The sequence below is a fragment of the Nerophis lumbriciformis genome, linkage group LG31 (genome assembly GCF_033978685.3).
Source record: "Nerophis lumbriciformis linkage group LG31, RoL_Nlum_v2.1, whole genome shotgun sequence".
NCBI lineage: Eukaryota > Metazoa > Chordata > Actinopteri > Syngnathiformes > Syngnathidae > Nerophis > Nerophis lumbriciformis.
In genome coordinates, this window is record NC_084578.2 from 6,078,233 (window position 1) to 6,100,000 (window position 21,768).

Consider the following 21,768-nt stretch of genomic DNA (forward strand, 5'->3'; position numbering starts at 1 on the left):
TGTATATATATATATATATATATATATATATATATATATATATATATATATATATATATATATATATATTTATGTACACATATATTGGAAACAAAAAAAACAACAACAACAAAAAAATAAAAAAATAAAAAATAAATATATATATATATATATATATATAGATGTGTGGCTTATTTTTAACACTTTTATGAGTAGGGACGTTTTAGATCTTCAGGAACTTTTTCTGTTTTGTTTTTTACTTCTTAAGCAAATAATTGTATAACAAAAGCAATGTTGTTATTAATTAGTTACCTATTAAGGGCTTCAATTACTGAACATCAAATTATCTATTTTGAAAAATGATATTTTGATAACATTGCTTGTTTTGTGTTTTTGCCATAAAAAAACAGCTCCCACAAATAATAAACAAAAGCTTTATGGCAACAGATAGACCTGAAGTTGATTTGTAGGTATGTCTATGGTAAGTAAAAGTAAAAAAAAAATGTTTTTTTGTATATGACTTATTTTTAACACTTTAATGACTGAGACCCTTCATTTTGGTGAAGGGTCTCAGTCTTTAGCGATTCGCCAAAATGAAGGGGAGCCCTAATGGTTACAATACAAATCGTATTGTTTTTGAAATTTAAAAATACCCAAATGGCCCTCAGTGGGAAAATGCTTGGACACCCCTGATACAAACAGTCAAAGAAGTCCAATCAATCCTCTTCATCTTCAAAAGTCTGAACAAGTTGAATAATCCGAGGGACAAATTGCTGGGAGCGCTGACAGGGAACAACAAATTTTGCATGTTTATTTCAAATCTGCACCTGCAACTTTGCATGGTCAGGTTTCATTTTATTCTGTTCAACATTAAATTATTTTCTTTTATTTATTTATTTTTCTTTGTTTTGAAAGGATTAACTGTTGCTTTGTTTCCTATTCCTTTTGTTTCAGTCAAGGGGCCCGGCAGAAAGTTAAGTCTGCCGACAGATCTTAAGACTGATCTTGGTACGGTAGGCGAAAGCCAGCAGTTTTCTCCCTTTCAGTCTTTGGGTTTCCTACTTTTTGTCCTGTTTTTTTCGAGGCTTTTATGTTGCTTGACTATGATTTCCACTTCCAGTTCCTTCTGTCAGTATTCTTGCCACGCCCTCCTGTTTAACCAATTCATTAGACGACTTGAAGTGTTTGCCCATTTTCCTTTTTCTGCCCATTTCTTCTACATTTTGCAAGTGTTTAAAAAGGTGACTTGTACCTCATACTCTTATTTCGATACGAAGCGCTGCCTCATTTGATCTTTACTGGTTCATCCGCTTATCTTACGCAGCAGTTCCTCCATCCACAGCGTTGCTGGACAGTGAAGGGATCATTCTGTCACTGTATCTGTTTCTTCTCAAGCCGCAACTGAACGTCGTCACCATACATGTCTAACCACATCTACACCATCGCTCTGCTTCTGCAATATTCTCTTCTTTAAGCTTCTGCTTCTTTAAGTGCCTGAGTAATGACTTGCCTCATGTAATAACCTTGTTTTTTTTCTTACAGCAACTGTGTTGTGAACATGGTATCCGAGTACTTGTTGTAAAACTCAGTGATAGAACCACAGTTGTTTCTGTCAGATTCAAACACTGACAAAGAAGCAAGGAATCAAACAGAGACAGAATTAAATGTGTCTCAATGAGGAGAAAGGCGTAGATCTGTACCCTTGTACAGTGTTCCACCACGCTCTGATGAAAGATTGTACGCCTTCTCTTTTATTTGAACTTTCCCTGATTACGTGGCAACAGCTGTTTCTAAGGGAAGGGGGTCGTAAACAGCTGCTGTCTTTGTTCACAAAACAGTTCAAGAAAAAGTGGGTCCGGCCCTGCTTCCTCTCCTCTTTGTAGATCTCGGGTAGAGACAAAATATTCCTGTGGATTACAATACATCAAAGAAACCGACACCCTCATTTTGCTCCCCATCCTACACAGTGGAGTTTTACAAGCCTTTTGCTTGGTAGGATCAGAGACAGCGTTTGGCCTCTCGCAGGGCGAGCTGAACTCAATGTAACAAAGTTTTCTGATAACTTAGATACAATTATTCTGACATATAGTGTAATATATTTTGGAGGGTTCTAATATTTTTGGGCTGTTAAGTAGAGGCAACACCGACATCAGTGTGGATCTGCGTTGGCTTCATTTTGCAACACACTTACGGAAACAATTTAACTTTAACATGTAAGCAAATACGCAACTGCGTCCTTCACCAATCTCTATTTCTTCGGAATCAAAATATACGTTCATATTTTATTTTATTATTTGCGCACTATTGATTCGTGATTCACCGAAAATTTGTCACACCAAAAAAGACTTGACACCGAAACAGCCCTGCCGAAACCGGATGTTGCGATTGTCAGGTTCAAACACTGATTACATCTATTAAACAAGACAAGAAACAAGGAATTAAACAGAGATAGAATGAAATTTGGCTCAAAGTGTAAAGTGTTCCACCACGCTCTGACGAAAGATTGTATGCCTCCTCTTTTATTTGGACTTTCCCTGATTACGTGGCAACAGCTGTTTCTAAGGGAAGGGGGTCGTAAACAGCTGCTGTCTTTGTTCACAAAACAGTTCAAGAAAAAGTGGGTCCGGCCCTGCTTCCTCTCCGCTTTGTAGATCTCGGGTGAAGACGAAATCTTCCTGTGGATTACAATACATCAAAGAAACCGACACCCTCATTTCGCTCCCCATCCTACACAGTGGAGTTTTACAAGCCTTTTGCTTGGTAGGATCAGAGACAGCGTTTGTCCTCTCGCAGGGCGAGCTGAACTCAATGTAACAAAGTTTTCTGATAACTTAGATACAATTATTCTGACATATAGTGTAATATATTTTGGAGGGTTCTAATATTTTTGGGCTGTTAAGTAGAGGCAACACGTGGATCTGCGTTGGCTTCATTTTGCAACACACTTACGGAAACAATTTAACTTTAACATGTAAGCAAATACGCAACTGTGTCCATTCCGGTCCTTCACCAATCTCTATTTCTTCGGAATCAAAATATATGTTCATATTTTATTTTATTATTTGCGCACTAATGATTAGCGATTCACCGAAAATATGTCACACCAAAAAAGACTTGACACCGAAACAGCCCTGCGGAAACTGGATGTTGCGATTGTCAGGTTCAAACACTGATTACATCTATTAAACAAGACAAGAAACAAGGAATTAAACAGAGATAGAATGAAATTTGGCTCAAAGTGTAAAGTGTTCCACCACGCTCTGACGAAAGATTGTATGCCTCCTCTTTTATTTGGACTTTCCCTGATTACGTGGCAACAGCTGTTTCTAAGGGAAGGGGGTCATAAACAGCCGCTGCCTTTGGTCACAAAACAGTTCAAGAAAAAGTGGGTTCGGCCCTGCTTCCTCTCCGCTTTGTAGATCTCGGGTAAAGACAAAATATTCCTGTGGATTACAATACATCAAAGAAACCGACACCCTCATTTCGTTCCCCATCCTACACAGTGGAGTTTTACAAGCCTTTTGCTTGGTAGGATCAGAGACAGCGTTTGTCCTCTCGCAGGGCGAGCTGAACTCAATGTAACAAAGTTTTGTGATAACTTAGATACAATTATTCTGACATATAGTGTAATATATTTTGGAGGGTTCTAATATTTTTGGGCTGTTAAGTAGAGGCAACACCGACATCAGTGTGGATCTACGTTGGCTTCATTTTGCAACACACTTACGGAAACAATTTAACTTTAGCATGTAAGCAAATACGCAACTGCGTCCATTCCGGTCCTTCACCAATCTCTATTTCTTCGGAATTAAAACATACGTTCATATTTTATTTTATCATTTGCACACTATTGATTCGTGATTCACCGAAAATTTGTCACACCAAAAAAGACTTGACACCGAAACAGCCCTGCCGAAACCGGATGTTGCGATTGTCAGGTTCAAACACTGATGACATGTATTAAACAAGACAAGAAGCAAGGAATCAAACAGAGACAGAATTAAATGTGTCTCAATGAGGAGAAACGCGTAGACCTGTACCCTTGTACAGTGTTCCACCATGCTCTGACGAAAGTATTTTATTTGTACTTTCCCTGATTACATGGCAACAGCTGTTTCTAAGGGAAGGGGGTCATAAACAGCCGCTGCCTTTAGTCACAAAACAGTTCAAAGAAAAAGTGCCTGGAGGCTTTGTAGATCTCGGGTCAAGACAAAACCTTCCTGTGGATTACAATACATTAAAAAAACGACACCCTCATGTCGCTCCCCATCCTACACAGTGGAGATTTACAGCTTTTGTCCTCTCGCAGGGCGAGCTGAACTCAATGTAACACAAAGTTTTGTGATAACTTAGATACAATTATTTTTCCCACTTAGGCCTTCAGTGATGTCCGACTTCAATGATTACCTCTCGATATACCATCATTGATGTCACCACATGCTGGAGAAATACTATACGAAAACACATGTACGCACTATTAAACATATCTTATGTGGTACTGTCAAAATTAAAATAGCAAAAAAACATATTAAACGTGAAAAAATAAAGAAATAAAATATTTGAACTCACAATTTGTAGACCAAAACGTTGACAAATACGCCACGAAAGACGTGAAACAAGCCTGATCTGTTTTTGTTAATGCTTCAATTATTTTGTTGTTGTGCCTCTTTCTCCTTCCTCTCTGCAACTTTGTCACACATTTCCCTTTTCAACTGACGACTATCTCTCCTCTTAACATCCGCCTGCTCCTCTCATATATAAATATACTCAATATCTGTCAGCACGAGTCCTTTTGCGGGGACTAGACAAATATTTTGACTCAGGGGCCACGTTGAGAGACAAATGTTCCTGAGGGGGCCAATGTGTATGTGTGTATAAATTATATGAATTTTTTCCTTTTTTTTTTTCCAGGAACACCAAAAGTCACAATATCCGTCACCTAAAAAAAAACGGAATGGAATTTTACAGTTTTTTTACAGAGTGGGACACCCAAAATGTACGTTAAAATAAAGAAAGTTGGTTTTACAATATTAACTATGAACAATAAAACATGGAATATTAACAACATATGAACGTCGCTCCTCTTTTACGTGAGATTTACAATATTAACTATGAACAATAAAACACTGAATATTAACAACATATGAACGTCGCTCCTCTTTTACGTGGGATTTACAATATTAGCTATGAACAATAAAACACTGAATATTAACAACATATGAACATCGCTTCTCTTTTACGTGGAATTTACAATATTAGCTACGAACAATAAAACACTGAATATTAACAACATATGAACGTCGCTCCTCTTTTACGTGGAATTTACAATATTAGCTACGAACAATAAAACACTGAATATTAACAACATATGAACATCGCTTCTCTTTTACGTGGAATTTACAATATTAGCTACGAACAATAAAACACTGAATATTAACAACATATGAACGTCGCTCCTCTTTTACGTGGGATTTACAATATTAGCTACGAACAATAAAACACTGAATATTAACAATATATGAACATCGCTTCTCTTTTACGTGGAATTTACAATATTAGCTACGAACAATAAAACACGGAATATTAACAACATATGAACGCCGCTCCTTTTTTACGTGAGATTTACAGTACTAGCTATGAACAATAAAACACTGAATATTAACAACATATGAACGTCGCTCCTCTTTTACGTGGGATTTACAATATTAACTACGAACAATAAAACACTGAATATTAACAACATATGAACGTCGCTCCTCTTTTACATGAGATTTACAATATTAGCTATGAACAGTAAAACACTGAATATTAACAACATATGAACGTTGCTCCTGTTTTACATGGGATTTACAATATTAACTACGAACAATAAAACACCGAATATTAACAAGATATGAACGTTGCTTCTCTTGTACACGGGATTTAAAATATTGACTACGAACAATAAAACACTGAATATTAATAACATATGAACATCGCTTCTCTTTTACGTGGAATTTACAATATTAGCTACGAACAATAAAACACTGAATATTAACAACATATGAGCGTCGCTCCTCTTTTACGTGGGATTTACAATATTAGCTACGAACAATAAAACACTGAATATTAACAATATATGAACATCGCTTCTCTTTTACGTGGAATTTACAATATTAGCTACGAACAATAAAACACGGAATATTAACAACATATGAACGCCGCTCCTTTTTTACGTGAGATTTACAGTACTAGCTATGAACAATAAAACACTGAATATTAACAACATATGAACGTCGCTCCTCTTTTACATGGGATTTACAATTTTATCTAAGAACAATAAAACACTGAATATTAACAACATATGAACGTTGCTATTCTTTTACGTGGGATTTACAATATTAGCTACGAACAATAAAACACGGAATATTAACAACATATGAACGCCGCTCCTCTTTTACATGGGATTTACAATATTAGCTATGAACAATAAAACACTGAGTATTAACAACATATGAACGTTGCTCTTCTTTTACGTGGGATTTACAATATTAGCTATGAACAATAAAACACTGAGTATTAACAACATATGAACGTTGCTCTTCTTTTACGTGGGATTTACAATATTAGCTACGAACAATAAAACACTGAATATTAACAACATATGAACGTCGCTCCTCTTTTACGTGGGATTTACAATATTAACTACGAACAATAAAACACTGAATATTAACAACATATTAACGTCGCTCCTCTTTTACGTGAGATTTACAATACTAGCTATGAACAATAAAACACTGAATATTAACTATATACGAACGTCGCTCCTCTTTTACGTGGGATTTACAATATTAACTATGAACAATAAAACACTGAGTATTAACAACATATGAACGTTGCTCTTCTTTTACGTGGAATTTACAATATTAGCTACGAACAATAAAACACTGAATATTAACAACATATGACCGTCGCTCCTCTCTTACGTGGGATTTACAATATTAACTACGAACAATAAAACACTGAATATTAACAACATATTAACGTCGCTCCTCTTTTACGTGGGATTTACAATACTAGTTATGAACAATAAAACACTGAATATTAACAATTTATGAACGTCGCTCCTCTTTTACATGGGATTTACAATATTAACTATGAACAATAAAACACTGAATATTAACAACATATGAACGTCGCTCCTCTTTTACGTGGGATTTATAATATTAGCTATGAACAATAAAACACTGAGTATTAACAACATATGAACGTTGCTCTTCTTTTACGTGGGATTTACAATATTAACTATGAACAATAAAACACTGAATATTAACAACATATGAACGTCGCTCCTCTCTTACGTGGGATTTACAATATTAACTACGAACAATAAAACACTGAATATTAACAACATATGAACGTCGCTCCTCTCTTACGTGGGATTTACAATATTAACTACGAACAATAAAACACTGAATATTAACAACATATTAACGTCGCTCCTCTTTTACGTGAGATTTACAGTACTAGCTATGAACAATAAAACACTGAATATCAACAATATATGAACGTCGCTCCTCTTTTACGTGGGATTTACAATATTACCTAAGAACAATAAAACACTGAATATTAACAACATATGAACGTTGCTCTTCTTTTACGTGGGATTTACAATATTAGCTATGAACAATAAAACACTGAATATTAACAACATATGAACATCGCTTCTCTTTTACATGGGATTTACAATATTAGCTATGAACAATAAAACACTGAATATTAACAACATATGAACGTCGCTCCTCTCTTAAGTGGGATTTACAATATTAGCTACAAACAATAAAACACTGAATATTAACAACATATGAACGTCGCTCCTCTTTTACGTGGGATTTACAATATTAGCTATGAACAATAAAACACTGAATATTAACAACATATGAACGTCGCTCTTTTTTTACGTGGGATTTACAATATTAGCTACGAACAATAAAACACGGAATATTAACAATATATGAACATCGCTTCTCTTTTACGTGGGATTTACAATAATAACTACGAACAATAAAACACTGAATATTAACAACATATGAACATCGCTGCTTTTTTACGTGGGATTTACAATATTAGCTATGAACAATAAAACACTGAATATTAACAACATATGAACGTCGCTCCTCTCTTACGTGGGATTTACAATATTAACTACGAACAATAAAACACTGAATATTAACAACATATGAACGTCGCTCCTCTCTTACGTGGGATTTACAATATTAACTACGAACAATAAAACACTGAATATTAACAACATATGAACATCGCTGCTTTTTTACGTGGGATTTACAATATTAACTACGAACAATAAAACACTGAATATTAACAACATATGAACGTCGCTCCTTTTTTACGTGTGCTTTACAATATTAGCTACGAACAATAAAACACTGAATATTAACAATATATGAACGTCGCTCCTCTTTTACGTGGGATTTACAATATTACCTAAGAACAATAAAACACTGAATATTAACAACATATGAACGTTGCTCTTCTTTTACGTGGGATTTACAATATTAGCTATGAACAATAAAACACTGAATATTAACAACATATGAACATCGCTTTTCTTTTACGTGGGATTTACAATATTAGCTACGAACAATAAAACACTGAATATTAACAACATATGAACGTCGCTCCTTTTTTACGTGGGATTTACAATATTAACTATGAACAATAAAACACGGAATATTAACAACATATGAACGTCGCTCCTCTTTTACGTGGGATTTACAATATTACCTAAGAACAATAAAACACTGAATATTAACAACATATGAACGTTGCTCTTCTTTTACGTGGGATTTACAATATTAGCTATGAACAATAAAACACGGAATATTAACAACATATGAACGTTGCTTCTCTTGTACACGGGATTTAAAATATTGACTACGAACAATAAAACACTGAATATTAATAACATATGAACATCGCTTCTCTTTTACGTGGAATTTACAATATTAGCTACGAACAATAAAACACTGAATATTAACAACATATGAACGTCGCTCCTCTTTTACGTGGGATTTACAATATTAGCTACGAACAATAAAACACTGAATATTAACAATATATGAACATCGCTTCTCTTTTACGTGGAATTTACAATATTAGCTACGAACAATAAAACACGGAATATTAACAACATATGAACGCCGCTCCTTTTTTACGTGAGATTTACAGTACTAGCTATGAACAATAAAACACTGAATATTAACAACATATGAACGTCGCTCCTCTTTTACATGGGATTTACAATTTTATCTAAGAACAATAAAACACTGAATATTAACAACATATGAACGTTGCTCTTCTTTTACGTGGGATTTACAATATTAGCTACGAACAATAAAACACGGAATATTAACAACATATGAACGCCGCTCCTCTTTTACATGGGATTTACAATATTAGCTATGAACAATAAAACACTGAGTATTAACAACATATGAACGTTGCTCTTCTTTTACGTGGGATTTACAATATTAGCTATGAACAATAAAACACTGAGTATTAACAACATATGAACGTTGCTCTTCTTTTACGTGGGATTTACAATATTAGCTACGAACAGTAAAACACTGAATATTAACAACATATGAATGTTGCTCCTGTTTTATGTGGGATTTACAATATTTACTATGAACAATAAAACACTGAATATTAACATCATATTAACGTCGCTCCTCTTTTACGTGAGATTTACAATACTAGCTATGAACAATAAAACACTGAATATTAACAACATATGAACGTCGCTCCTCTTTTACGTGGGATTTACAATATTAACTACGAACAATAAAACACTGAATATTAACAACATATGAACGTTGCTTCCCTTTTAGGTGGGATTTAAAATATTTGTTATGAACAATAAAACACTGAATATTAACAACATATGAACAGCTCTCCTCTTTTACGTGGGATCTACAATATTAGCTATGAACAATAAAACACTGACGCTGTATTTTGCCCAGGTCTGAACTCGACCCAAAACCAAACCTTTAACGACAACTTTTTAACCAATTTGGCACTTTTCCATGTCCCTGCATTGTAAGAAGTGACTCGTGCTGACAGATATTGAGGTAGCAAACTGAACAACTGTGGACCGTGACCTTGTTTCCCCTCCTAATGCTTTGCGTCGTTGCAGATCATGTCAATGGACATTGCACTAGCCCCACCTCCCAGCTCTGCTCGGCGGGGAAGCCTCGCATCCCGACGGGTCCCGAGGGGCCACGGCTTGCCCGCAGAGGCCCTGGCCGGCCGCCGTTCCGCAAGGCCCAGTCCGCTGCTTGCATGGAGATCTCTTTGCCTGTGTCCCACACTGAAGGTGTGTGCTTGTCCTCCCGACCCCCCTAACCTCTAACCTCATGACCCCTCCAATAAGTGCATGCTCACCTTGCAACCTGCCAGCAGGCTTCACACACACTAAGTCTATGCTAATGCCAGTTTGCAGCATTCCGTTATTATTCACAATACCTCTAAATAATATTGAAATCACTGCAAAAGTTCCAGAATTAGCTGGAAAATGATTCTCTTTACAGGTGTTGTGTGATGTCATGTATACAGTATTGCACAACAGTAGCAATAATCTACTGTATAATAATTGCACCCTTGGACAATTGTCATTATTTAGGTGATTTTCCAAAATAATGGAAATCCGACAATTCGATTCAGAATCGGTTCTTAATTCAACAATCAAACCGATTTTCGCAATTTATCCGAATCCATGATTTTTAGGTTCAAACGTACAACATTAGCTAAAAAAGCTAGCATAAAACCTTAGCATTCTCATATAAAAGACATTAGCATACTTCTAAGATGGCGTCAAGTATCCAAATCTATGATTTTTAGGTTAAAATATTCAAAATTAGCTAAAAAGCTAGCATAAAACATTAGCATAATAATATAAACGCAATGGCATACTTCTAAGATGGCGCCAAGTATCCAAATCCATGATTTTTAGGTTTAAACATACAAAATTAGCTAAAAAAAAAAACGACCATAAAACGTTAGCATACTAATATAAAAGATGTTGGCATACTTCTAAGATGGCGCCAAGAATCGAAATCCATGATTTTTAGGTTTAAACGTACAAAATTAGCTAAAAAAGCTAGCATAAAACGTTAGCATACTAATATAAAAGACTTTGGCATACTTCTAAGATGGCGCCAAGTATCCAAATCCATTATTTTTATGTTTAAACGTACAAAATTAGGTAAAAAAAGCTAGCATAAAAGGTTAGCAAACTAATATAAAAGACGTTGGCATACTTCTAAGATGGCGCCAAGTATCAAAATCTATGATTTTTAGGTCTAAACATACAAAATTAGCTAAAAAAGCTAGCATAAAACATTAGCATTATCATATAAAAGACATTAGCATACTTCTAAGATGGCGTCAAGTATCAAAATCAATGATTTTTAGGTTTAAATATTCAAAATTAGCTAAAAAGCTAGCATAAAACATTAGCATAACAATATAAACGCAATGGCATACTTCTAAGATGGCGCCAAGTATCCAAATCCATGATTTTTAGGTTTAAACATATAAAATTAGCTAAAAAAACTACCATAAAACGTTAGCATACTAATATAAAAGATGTTGGCATACTTCTAAGATGGCGCCAAGTATCCAAATCCATGATTTTTAGGTTTAAACATACAAAATTAGCTAAAAAAAAAACTACCATAAAACGTTAGCATACTAATATAAAAGATGTTGGCATACTTCTAAGATGGCGCCAAGAATCCAAATCCATGATTTTTAGGTTTAAACGTACAAAATTAGCTAAAAAAGCTAGCATAAAACGTTAGCATACTAATATAAAAGACTTTGGCATACTTCTAAGATGGCGCCAAGTATCCAAATCCATTATTTTTATGTTTAAACGTACAAAATTAGGTAAAAAAAGCTAGCATAAAAGGTTAGCAAACTAATATAAAAGACGTTGGCATACTTCTAAGATGGCGCCAAGTATCAAAATCTATGATTTTTAGGTCTAAACATACAAAATTAGCTAAAAAAAGCTAGCATAAAACGTTAGCATTCTCATATAAAAGACATTAGCATACTTCTAAGATGGCGTCAAGTATCAAAATCAATGATTTTTAGGTTTAAATATTCAAAATTAGCTAAAAAGCTAGCATAAAACATTAGCATAATAATATAAACGCAATGGCATACTTCTAAGATGGCGCCAAGTATCCAAATCCATGATTTTTAGGTTTAAACATACAAAATTAGCTAAAAAAAAACTACCATAAAACATTAGCATACTAATATAAAAGATGTTGGTATACTTCTAAGATGGCGCCAACAATCCAAATCCATTATTTTTATGTTTAAACGTACAAAATTAGCTAAAAAAAAAAAAGCTAGCATAAAAGGTTAGCATACTAATATAAAAGACGTTGGCATACTTCTAAGATGGCGCCAAGTATCCAAATCCATTATTTTTATGTTTAAACATACAAAATTAGCTTAAAAAAAAAAGCTAGCATAAAAGGTTAGCAGACTAATATAAAAGACGTTGGCATACTTCTAAGATGGCGCCAAGTATCCAAATCCATTATTTTTATGTTTAAACGTACAAAATTAACTAAAAAAAAGCTAGCATAAAAGGTTAGCATACTAATATAAAAGACGTTGGCATACTTCTAAGATGGCGTCAAGTATCAAAATCAATGATTTTTAGGTTTAAATATTCAAAATTAGCTAAAAAGCTAGCATAAAACATTAGCATAATAATATAAACGCAATGGCATACTTCTAAGATGGCGCCAAGTATCCAAATCTATGATTTTTAGGTTTAAACTTACAAACTTAGCTAAAAAAAATTACCATAAAATGTTAGCATACTAATATAAAAGATGTTGGTATACTTCTAAGATGGCGCCAACAATCCAAATCCATTATTTTTATGTTTAAACGTACAAAATTAGCTAAAAAAAAAAAAGCTAGCATAAAAGGTTAGCATACTAATTTCAAAGACGTTGGCATACTTCTAAGATGGCGCCAAGTATCCAAATCCATTATTTTTATGTTTAAACATACAAAATTAGCTTAAAAAAAAAAAGCTAGCATAAAAGGTTAGCAGACTAATATAAAAGACGTTGGCATACTTCTAAGATGGCGCCAAGTATCCAAATCCATTATTTTTATGTTTAAACGTACAAAATTAACTAAAAAAAAGCTAGCATAAAAGGTTAGCATAATAATATAAACGCAATGGCATACTTCTAAGATGGCGCCAAGTATCCAAACCCATGATTTTTAGGTTTAAACATACAAAATTAGCTAAAAAAAACTACCATAAAACGTTAGCAGACTAATATAAAAGACGTTGTCATACTTCTAAGATGGCGCCAAGTATCCAAATCCATTATTTTTATGTTTAAACGTACAAAATTAGCTAAAAAAAAGCTAGCATTAAACATTAGCATTCTCATATAAAATACATTAGCATACTTCTAAGATGGCGTCAAGTATCAAAATCTATGATTTTTAGGTTTAAATATTCAAAATTAGCTAAAAAGCTAGCATAAAGCATTAGCATAACAATACAAACGCAATGGCATACTTCTAAGATGGCGCCAAGTATCAAAATCTATGATTTTTTAGGTTTAAATATACAAAATTAGCTAAAAAAAAAACTACCATAAAATGTTAGCATACTAATATAAAAGATGTTGGCATACTTCTAAGATGGCGCCAAGAATCCAAATCCATGATTTTTAGGTTTAAACGTACAAAATTAGCTAAAAAAGCTAGCATAGAACGCTAGCATACTAATATAAAAGACGTTGGCATACTTCTAAGATGGCGCCAAGTATCAAAATCTATGATTTTTAGGTCTAAACATACAAAATTAGCTAAAAAAAAGCTAGCATAAAAGGTTAGCAGACTAATATAAAAGACGTTGGCATACTTCTAAGATGCCGTCAAGTATCAAAAATCAATGATTTTTAGGTTTAAATATTCAAAATTAGCTAAAAAGCTAGCATAAAACATTAGCATAATAATATAAACGCAATGGCATACTTCTAAGATGGCGCCAAGTATCCAAATCCATGATTTTTAGGTTTAAACATACAAAATTAGCTAAAAAAAAACCTACCATAAAACGTTAGCATACTAATATAAAAGACGTTGGCATACTTCTAAGATGGCGCCAAGTATCCACATCCATTATTTTTATGTTTAAACGTACAAAATTAGCTAAAAAAAAAGCTAGCATAAAAGGTTAGCATACTAATATAAAAGACGTTGGTATACTTCTAAGATGGCGCCAAGTATCAAAATCTATGATTTTTAGGTTTAAACATACAAACTTAGCTAAAAAAGCTAGCATAAAACGTTAGCATACTAATATAAAAGACGTTGGCATACTTCTAAGATGGCGCCAAGTATCCAAATCCATTATTTTTATGTTTAAACGTACAAAATTAGCTAAACAAAAGCTAGCATAAAAGGTTAGCAGACTAATATAAAAGACGTTGGCATACTTCTGAGATGGCGCCAAGTATCAAAATCTATGATTTTTTGGTCTAAACATACAAAATTAGCTAAAAAATCTAGCATAAAGCGTTAGCATACTAATATAAAAGACGTTGCCATACTTCTAAGATGGCGCCAAGTATCCAAATCCATTATTTTTATGTTTAAACGTACAAAATTATCTAAAAAAAAAAAAGCTAGCATAAAAGGTTAGCATACTAATATAAAAGACGTTGGCATACTTCTATGATGGCGCCAAGTATCCAAATCCATTATTTTTATGTTTAAACGTACAAAATAAGCTAAAAAAAAGCTAACATAAAAGGTTAGCATACTAATATAAAAGACGTTGGCATACTTCTAAGATGGCGCCAAGTATCCAAATCCATTATTTTTATGTTTAAACGTACAAAATTAGCTAAAAAAAAAAGCTAGCATAAAAGGTTAGCAAACTAATATAAAAGACGTTGGTATACTTCTAAGATGGCGCCAAGTATCCACATCCATTATTTTTATGTTTAAACGTACAAAATTAGCTAAAAAAAAAAGCTAGCATAAAAGGTTAGCAGACTAATATAAAAGACGTTGGCATACTTCTAAGATGGCGCCAAGTATCCAAATCTATGATTTTTAGGTTTAAACATACAAACTTAGCTAAAAAAAACTACCATAAAACATTAGCATACTAATATAAAAGATGTTGGCATACTTCTAAGATGGCGCCAAGAATCCAAATCCATGATTTTTAGGTTTAAACGTACAAAATTAGCTAAAAAGCTAGCATAAAACGTTAGCATTCTCATATAAAAGACATTAGCATACTTCTAAGATGGCGTCAAGTATCCAAATCTATGATTTTTAGGTTTAAATATTCAAAATTAGCTAAAAAGCTAGCATAAAACATTAGCATAATAATATAAACGCAATGGCATACTTCTAAGATGGCGCCAAGTATCCAAATCTATGATTTTTAGGTTTAAACAAACAAACTTAGCTAAAAAAAACTACCATAAAACGTTAGCATACTAATATAAAAGATGTTGGTATACTTCTAAGATGGCGCCAAGAATCCAAATCCATGATTTTTAGGTTTAAACGTACACAATTAGCTAAAAAAGCTAGCATAAAACATTAGCATACTAATATAAAAGACGTTGGCATACTTCTAAGATGGCGCCAAGTATCCAAATCCATTATTTTTATGTTTAAACGTATAAAATTAGGTAAAAAAAGCTAGCATAAAAGGTTAGCAAACTAATATAAAAGACGTTGGCATACTTCTAAGATGGCGCCAAGTATCAAAATCTATGATTTTTAGGTCTAAACATACAAAATTAGCTAAAAAAGCTAGCATAAAACGTTAGCATTCTCATATAAAAGACATTAGCATACTTCTAAGATGGCGTCAAGTATCCAAATCTATGATTTTTAGGTTTAAATATTCAAAATTAGCTAAAAAAGCTAGCATAAAACATTAGCATAACAATATAAACGCAATGGCATACTTCTAAGATGGCGCCAAGTATCCAAATCCATGATTTTTAGGTTTAAACATACAAAATTAGCTAAAAAAAAACTACCATAAAATGTTAGCATACTAATATAAAAGATGTTGGCATACTTCTAAGATGGCGCCAAGAATCCAAATCCATGATTTATAGGTTTAAACGTACAAAATTAGCTAAAAAAGCTAGCATTAAACATTAGCATTCTCATAAAAAAGACATAAGCATACTTCTAAGATGGCGTCAAGTATCAAAATCAATGATTTTTAGGTTTAAATATTCAAAATTAGCTAAAAAGCTAGCATAAAACATTAGCATAATAATATAAACGCAATGGCATACTTCTAAGATGGCGCCAAGTATCCAAATCAATGATTTTTAGGTTTAAACATACAAACTTAGCTAAAAAAAACTACCATAAAACGTTAGCATACTAATATAAAAGATGTTGGTATACTTCTAAGATGGTGCCAAGAATCCAAATCCATGATTTTTAGGTTTAAACATACACAATTAGCTAAAAAAGCTAGCATAAAACGTTAGCATACTAATATAAAAGACGTTGGCATACTTCTAAGATGGCGCCAAGTATCAAAATCTATGATTTTTAGGTCTAAACATACAAAATTAGCTAAAAAAGCTAGTATAAAACGTTAGCATACTAATATAAAAGACGTTGGCATACTTCTAAGATGGCGCCAAGTATCCACATCCATTATTTTTATGTTTAAACGTACAAAATTAGCTAAAAAAAAAGCTAGCATAAAAGGTTAGCAGACTAATATAAAAGACGTTGGCGTACTTCTAAGATGGCACCAAGTATCAAAATCTATGATTTTTAGGTCTAAACGTACAAAATTAGCTAAAAAAAAGCTAGCATAAAATGTTAGCAGACTAATATAAAAGACGTTGGTATACTTCTAAGATGGCGCCAAGTATCAAAATCTATGATTTTTAGGTCTAAACATACAAAATTAGCTAAAAAAGCTAGCATAAAACGTTAGCATACTAATATAAAAGATGTTGGCATACTTCTAAGATGGCGCCAAGTATCCAAATCCATTATTTTTATGTTTAAACGTACAAAATTAGCTAAAAAAAAAAAACTACCATAAAACGTTAGCATACTAATATAAAAGATGTTGGCATACTTCTAAGATGGCGCGAAGAATCCAAATCCATGATTTTTAGGTTTAAACGTACAAAATTAGCTAAAAAAGCTAGCATAAAACATTAGCATTCTCATATAAAAGACATTCGCATACTTCTAAGATGGTGTCAAGTATCAAAATCAATGATTTTTAGGTTTAAATATTCAAAATTAGCTAAAAAGCTAGCATAAAACATTAGCATAATAATATAAACGCAATGGCATACTTCTAAGATGGCGCCAAGAATCCAAATTCATGATTTTTAGGTTTAAACATACAAAATTAGCTAAAAAAAAAACTACCATAAAACGTTAGCATACTAATATAAAAGATGTTGGCATACTTCTAAGATGGCGCCAAGAATCCAAATCCATGATTTTTAGGTTTAAACGTACAAAATTAGCTAAAAAAGCTAGCATAAAACCTTAGCATTCTCATATAAAAGACATTAGCATATTCTAAGATGGCGTCAAGTATCAAGATCAATGATTTTTAGGTTTAAATATTCAAAATTAGCTAAAAACGCTAGCATAAAACATTAGCATAATAATATAAACGCAATGGCATACTTCTAAGATGGCGCCAAGTATCCAAATCCATGATTTTTAGGTTTAAACGTATAAAATTAGCTAAAAAAACTACCATAAAACGTTAGCATACTAATATAAAAGATGTTGGCATACTTCTAAGATGGCGCCAAATATCAAAATCTATGATTTTTAGGTCTAAACATACAAAATTAGCTAAAAAAGCTAGCATAAAACATCAGCATTCTCATATAAAAGACATTCGCATACTTCTAAGATGGCGTCAAGTATCAAAATCAATGATTTTTAGGTTTAAATATTCAAAATTAGCTAAAAGGCTAGCATAAAACATTAGCATAATAATATAAACGCAATGGCATACTTCTAAGATGGCGCCAAGTATCCAAATCCATTATTTTTATGTTTAAACGTACAAAATTAGCAAAAAAAAAAAAAGCTAGCATAAAAGGTTAGCAGACTAATATAAAAGACGTTGGCATACTTCTAAGATGGCGCCAAGTATCAAAATCTATGATTTTTTAGGTTTAAATATACAAAATTAGCTAAAATAACTAGCATAAAATGTTAGCATTCTAACATTAGCGCCGTTAGCATACTTCCATTACTGCGGCAAGCATCAAAATCCATGATTTTTAGGATTAAACATACAGATGTAGTTAAAAAGCTAGCATTAGCATTCAAATGTGATGACATATGACAAGTTAGCGTACTTCTAAGGTAGCGCCAAGTATTAAACTGCCCTATTCAAGGTGTTAAACAGCTAGCTAAAACATTAGCATGCTAATGTTGGCATGCTAATATAATAAACATTAGCATACTTCAAAGATTGTGCCAAGCATCAAAATCCATGAATTTTAGGTTTAAACATGCAAATGTAGCTAAAAAGCTATCATAAAACATTAGCATTCGATTGTCTAGCATAATGACAAGTTAGCGTTCTTCTAAGGTAGCGTCAAGTAGTCAAATTTTAGGTGTAAACATACAAAATTAGCTGAACAGCTGGTATAAGAAGTTAGCATGCTAACATTACCATAGTTTATTTATTTATTATTTTTACGTTTAAACATATCAAATGAGCTAAAAAGCTATCATAAAACATTAGCATTCTAACATCCAGCATGATGACATAGGACAAGTTAGCGTACTTCTAAGGCAGCGGCAAGTATTAAAATGCGCTATTTTAGATGTAGACATACAAAACTAGCTGATACAGCTAGCATAAGACTTTAGCATGCTAACATAAGCATGCATACTTCCAAAATGGCGCCAAGTATCAAAATTCATGATTTTTACATCCAAACATAAAATATTAACTAAAAAGATAGCAAAAAAAAAAGGACAGCATGCTAACGCGGTCACAAGTATGCTAACAGCTAACGTGTGAAAAAAAAATAAAAAATTGAATTCTTAAAAAAAAAAAAAATAGTAATATAAAAATATTTTTAAAAAATGATTTGAGCTCTTTTAAATATTTTTTTTAATTACCAATCTAATTTTGAATCAAAATAAATCAGAATAAATGTTTTTTTGCACCCCTAAAAATAGACATGTTCCCTGAAACTGTTTTGTACTTCTGCAGCTTGCATTAGCATCGCCAGCTAATACAACAAGTAGATACAAACATTGTGTTGCTTGTATCAACCAAACTGCAGGCGTATTCACATCTTTTTCCAGAAAAGTCCGGTCTCATCACAATTAAAACTTGCTGTGGCCTGCTTCGTTAACTCCTCCATAATTGTTTTTTCCATTGATACACACTTTGGGGGGGGAAAAATTGTTAGCTTGTTAGCATTAGCAATCTGTTCACTCTTGTTGAGGCTAATAACCACACAAATGGAGTGTCAAAGACTACTTTTACAACATTTAATGAAGTAAATAGTTCATATTTGATGTCATTCATCTGTAAATAACAATATATGAATAATAAATGTCAGTGTTTTTCTCACATTGACAGCACGAACGCTTTAGCTTGTTAGCATTAGCATTCTGTTCACTCTGGTTGAGGCTAATAACCACACAAATGGAGTGTCAATGACTACTTTTACGACATTTAATAAAGTAAATAGTTCATATTTGATGTCATTTATCTGTAAATAACAATACATAAATGTCAGTGTTTATCTCACAATTTAAAACACGAACATGTTGCTTTAGCTTGTTAGCATTAGCATTCTGTTCAATATGGTTGAGGCTAATAACCACACAAATGGAGTGTCACTGACTACTTTTACAACATTTAATGAAATAAATAGTTCATATTTGATGTCATTTATCTGTAAATAATATATAAATAATAAATGTCAGTGTTGATCTCACATTGACAGCACAAACACTTTAGCTTGTTAGCATTAGCATTCTGTTCACTCTTGTTGAGGCTAATAACCACACAAATGGAGTGTCACTGACTACTTTTACAACATTTAATGACGTAAATAGTTCATCTTTGATGTCATTTATCTGTAAATAACAATATATAAATAATGTCAGTGTTTATCTCACATTGAAAGCACAAACACTTCGCTTTAGCTTGTTAGCTTGTTAGCATTAGCATTCTGTTCACTCTGGTTGAGGCTAATAATCACACAAATAAAGTGTCACTGACTACTTTTACAACATTTAATGATGTAAGTAGTTAATATTGGATGTCATTTATCTGTAAATAACAATATATAAATAATGTCAGTGTTTATCTCACAATTTACAACACAAACATGTCGCTTTAGCTTGTTAGCATTAGCATTCCGTTCACTCTTGTTGAGGCTAATAACCACACAAATGGAGTGTCAATGACTACTTTTACAACATTTAATGAAGTAAATAGTTCATATTTGATGTCATTTATCTGTAAATAACAATATATAAATAATGTCAGTGTTTATCTCACATTGAAAGCACAAACACTTCGCTTTAGCTTGTTAGCTTGTTAGCATTAGCATTCTGTTCACTCTGGTTGAGGCTAATAATCACACAAATGGAGTGTCACTGACTACTTTTACAACATTTAATGAAGTAAATAGTTCATATTTGATGTCATTTATCTGTAAATAACAATATATAAATGTCAGTGTTTATCTCACAATTTACAACACGAACACGTCGCTTTAGCTTGTTAGCATTAGCATTCTGTTCACTCTGTTTGAGGCTAATAACCACACAAATGGAGTGTCAATGACTACTTTTACAACATTTAATGACATAAATAGTTCATCTTTGATGTCATTTACCTGTAAATAACAATATATAAATAATGTCAGTGTTTATCTCACATTGAAAGCACAAACACTTCGCTTTAGCTTGTTAGCTTGTTAGCATTAGCATTCTGTTCACTCTGGTTGAGGCTCATAACCACACAAATGGAGTGTCACTGACTACTTTTACCATATTTAATGATGTAAGTAGTTAATATTGGATGTCATTTATCTGTAAATAACAATATATAAATAATGTCAGTGTTTATCTCACAATTTACAACACAAACATGTCGCTTTAGCTTGTTAGCATTAGCAATGCATTCACTCTTGTTGAGGCTAATAACCACACAAATGGAGTGTCAATGACTACTTTTACAACATTTAATGACATAAATAGTTCATCTTTGATGTCATTTACCTGTAAATAACAATATATAAATAATGTCAGTGTTCATCTCACATTGAAAGCACAAACACTTCGCTTTAGCTTGTTAGCTTGTTAGCATTAGCATTCTGTTCACTCTGTTTGAAGCTAATAATCACACAAATGGAGTGTCACTGACTACTTTTACCATATTTAATGATGTAAGTAGTTAATATTGGATGTCATGTATCTGTAAATAACAATATATAAATAATGTCAGTGTTTATCTCACACTGACAGCACAAACACTTTAGCTTGTTAGCATTAGCATTCTGTTCACTCTGGTTGAGGCTCATAATCACACAAATGGAGTGTCACTGACTACTATTACAACATTTAATCAAGTAAATAGTTCATTTTTTATGTCAATTATCTGTAAATAACAATATATAAATGTCAGTGTTTATCTCACAATTTACAACACGA

At 32.7% G+C, this 21,768-nt stretch overlaps 1 protein-coding gene across 11 annotated transcripts in view; it reads left to right on the forward strand.

The window, feature by feature from the left end:
• The window catches only part of stxbp5l (syntaxin binding protein 5L), a 457,116-nt gene that overhangs the window by 384,691 nt on the left and 50,657 nt on the right, over positions 1-21,768 (forward strand). For 6 of the 11 annotated variants that reach the window (XM_061926057.1, XM_061926060.1, XM_061926061.1 and 3 more), the window contains 2 exons: positions 934-987; positions 10,175-10,354. In XM_061926057.1, coding sequence (XP_061782041.1) covers positions 934-987; positions 10,175-10,354 — 234 coding nt within the window. The remainder of the gene's footprint in view (positions 1-933; positions 988-10,174; positions 10,355-21,768) is intronic. The other 5 variants (XM_061926058.1, XM_061926062.1, XM_061926065.1 and 2 more) reach the window with 1 other exon arrangement.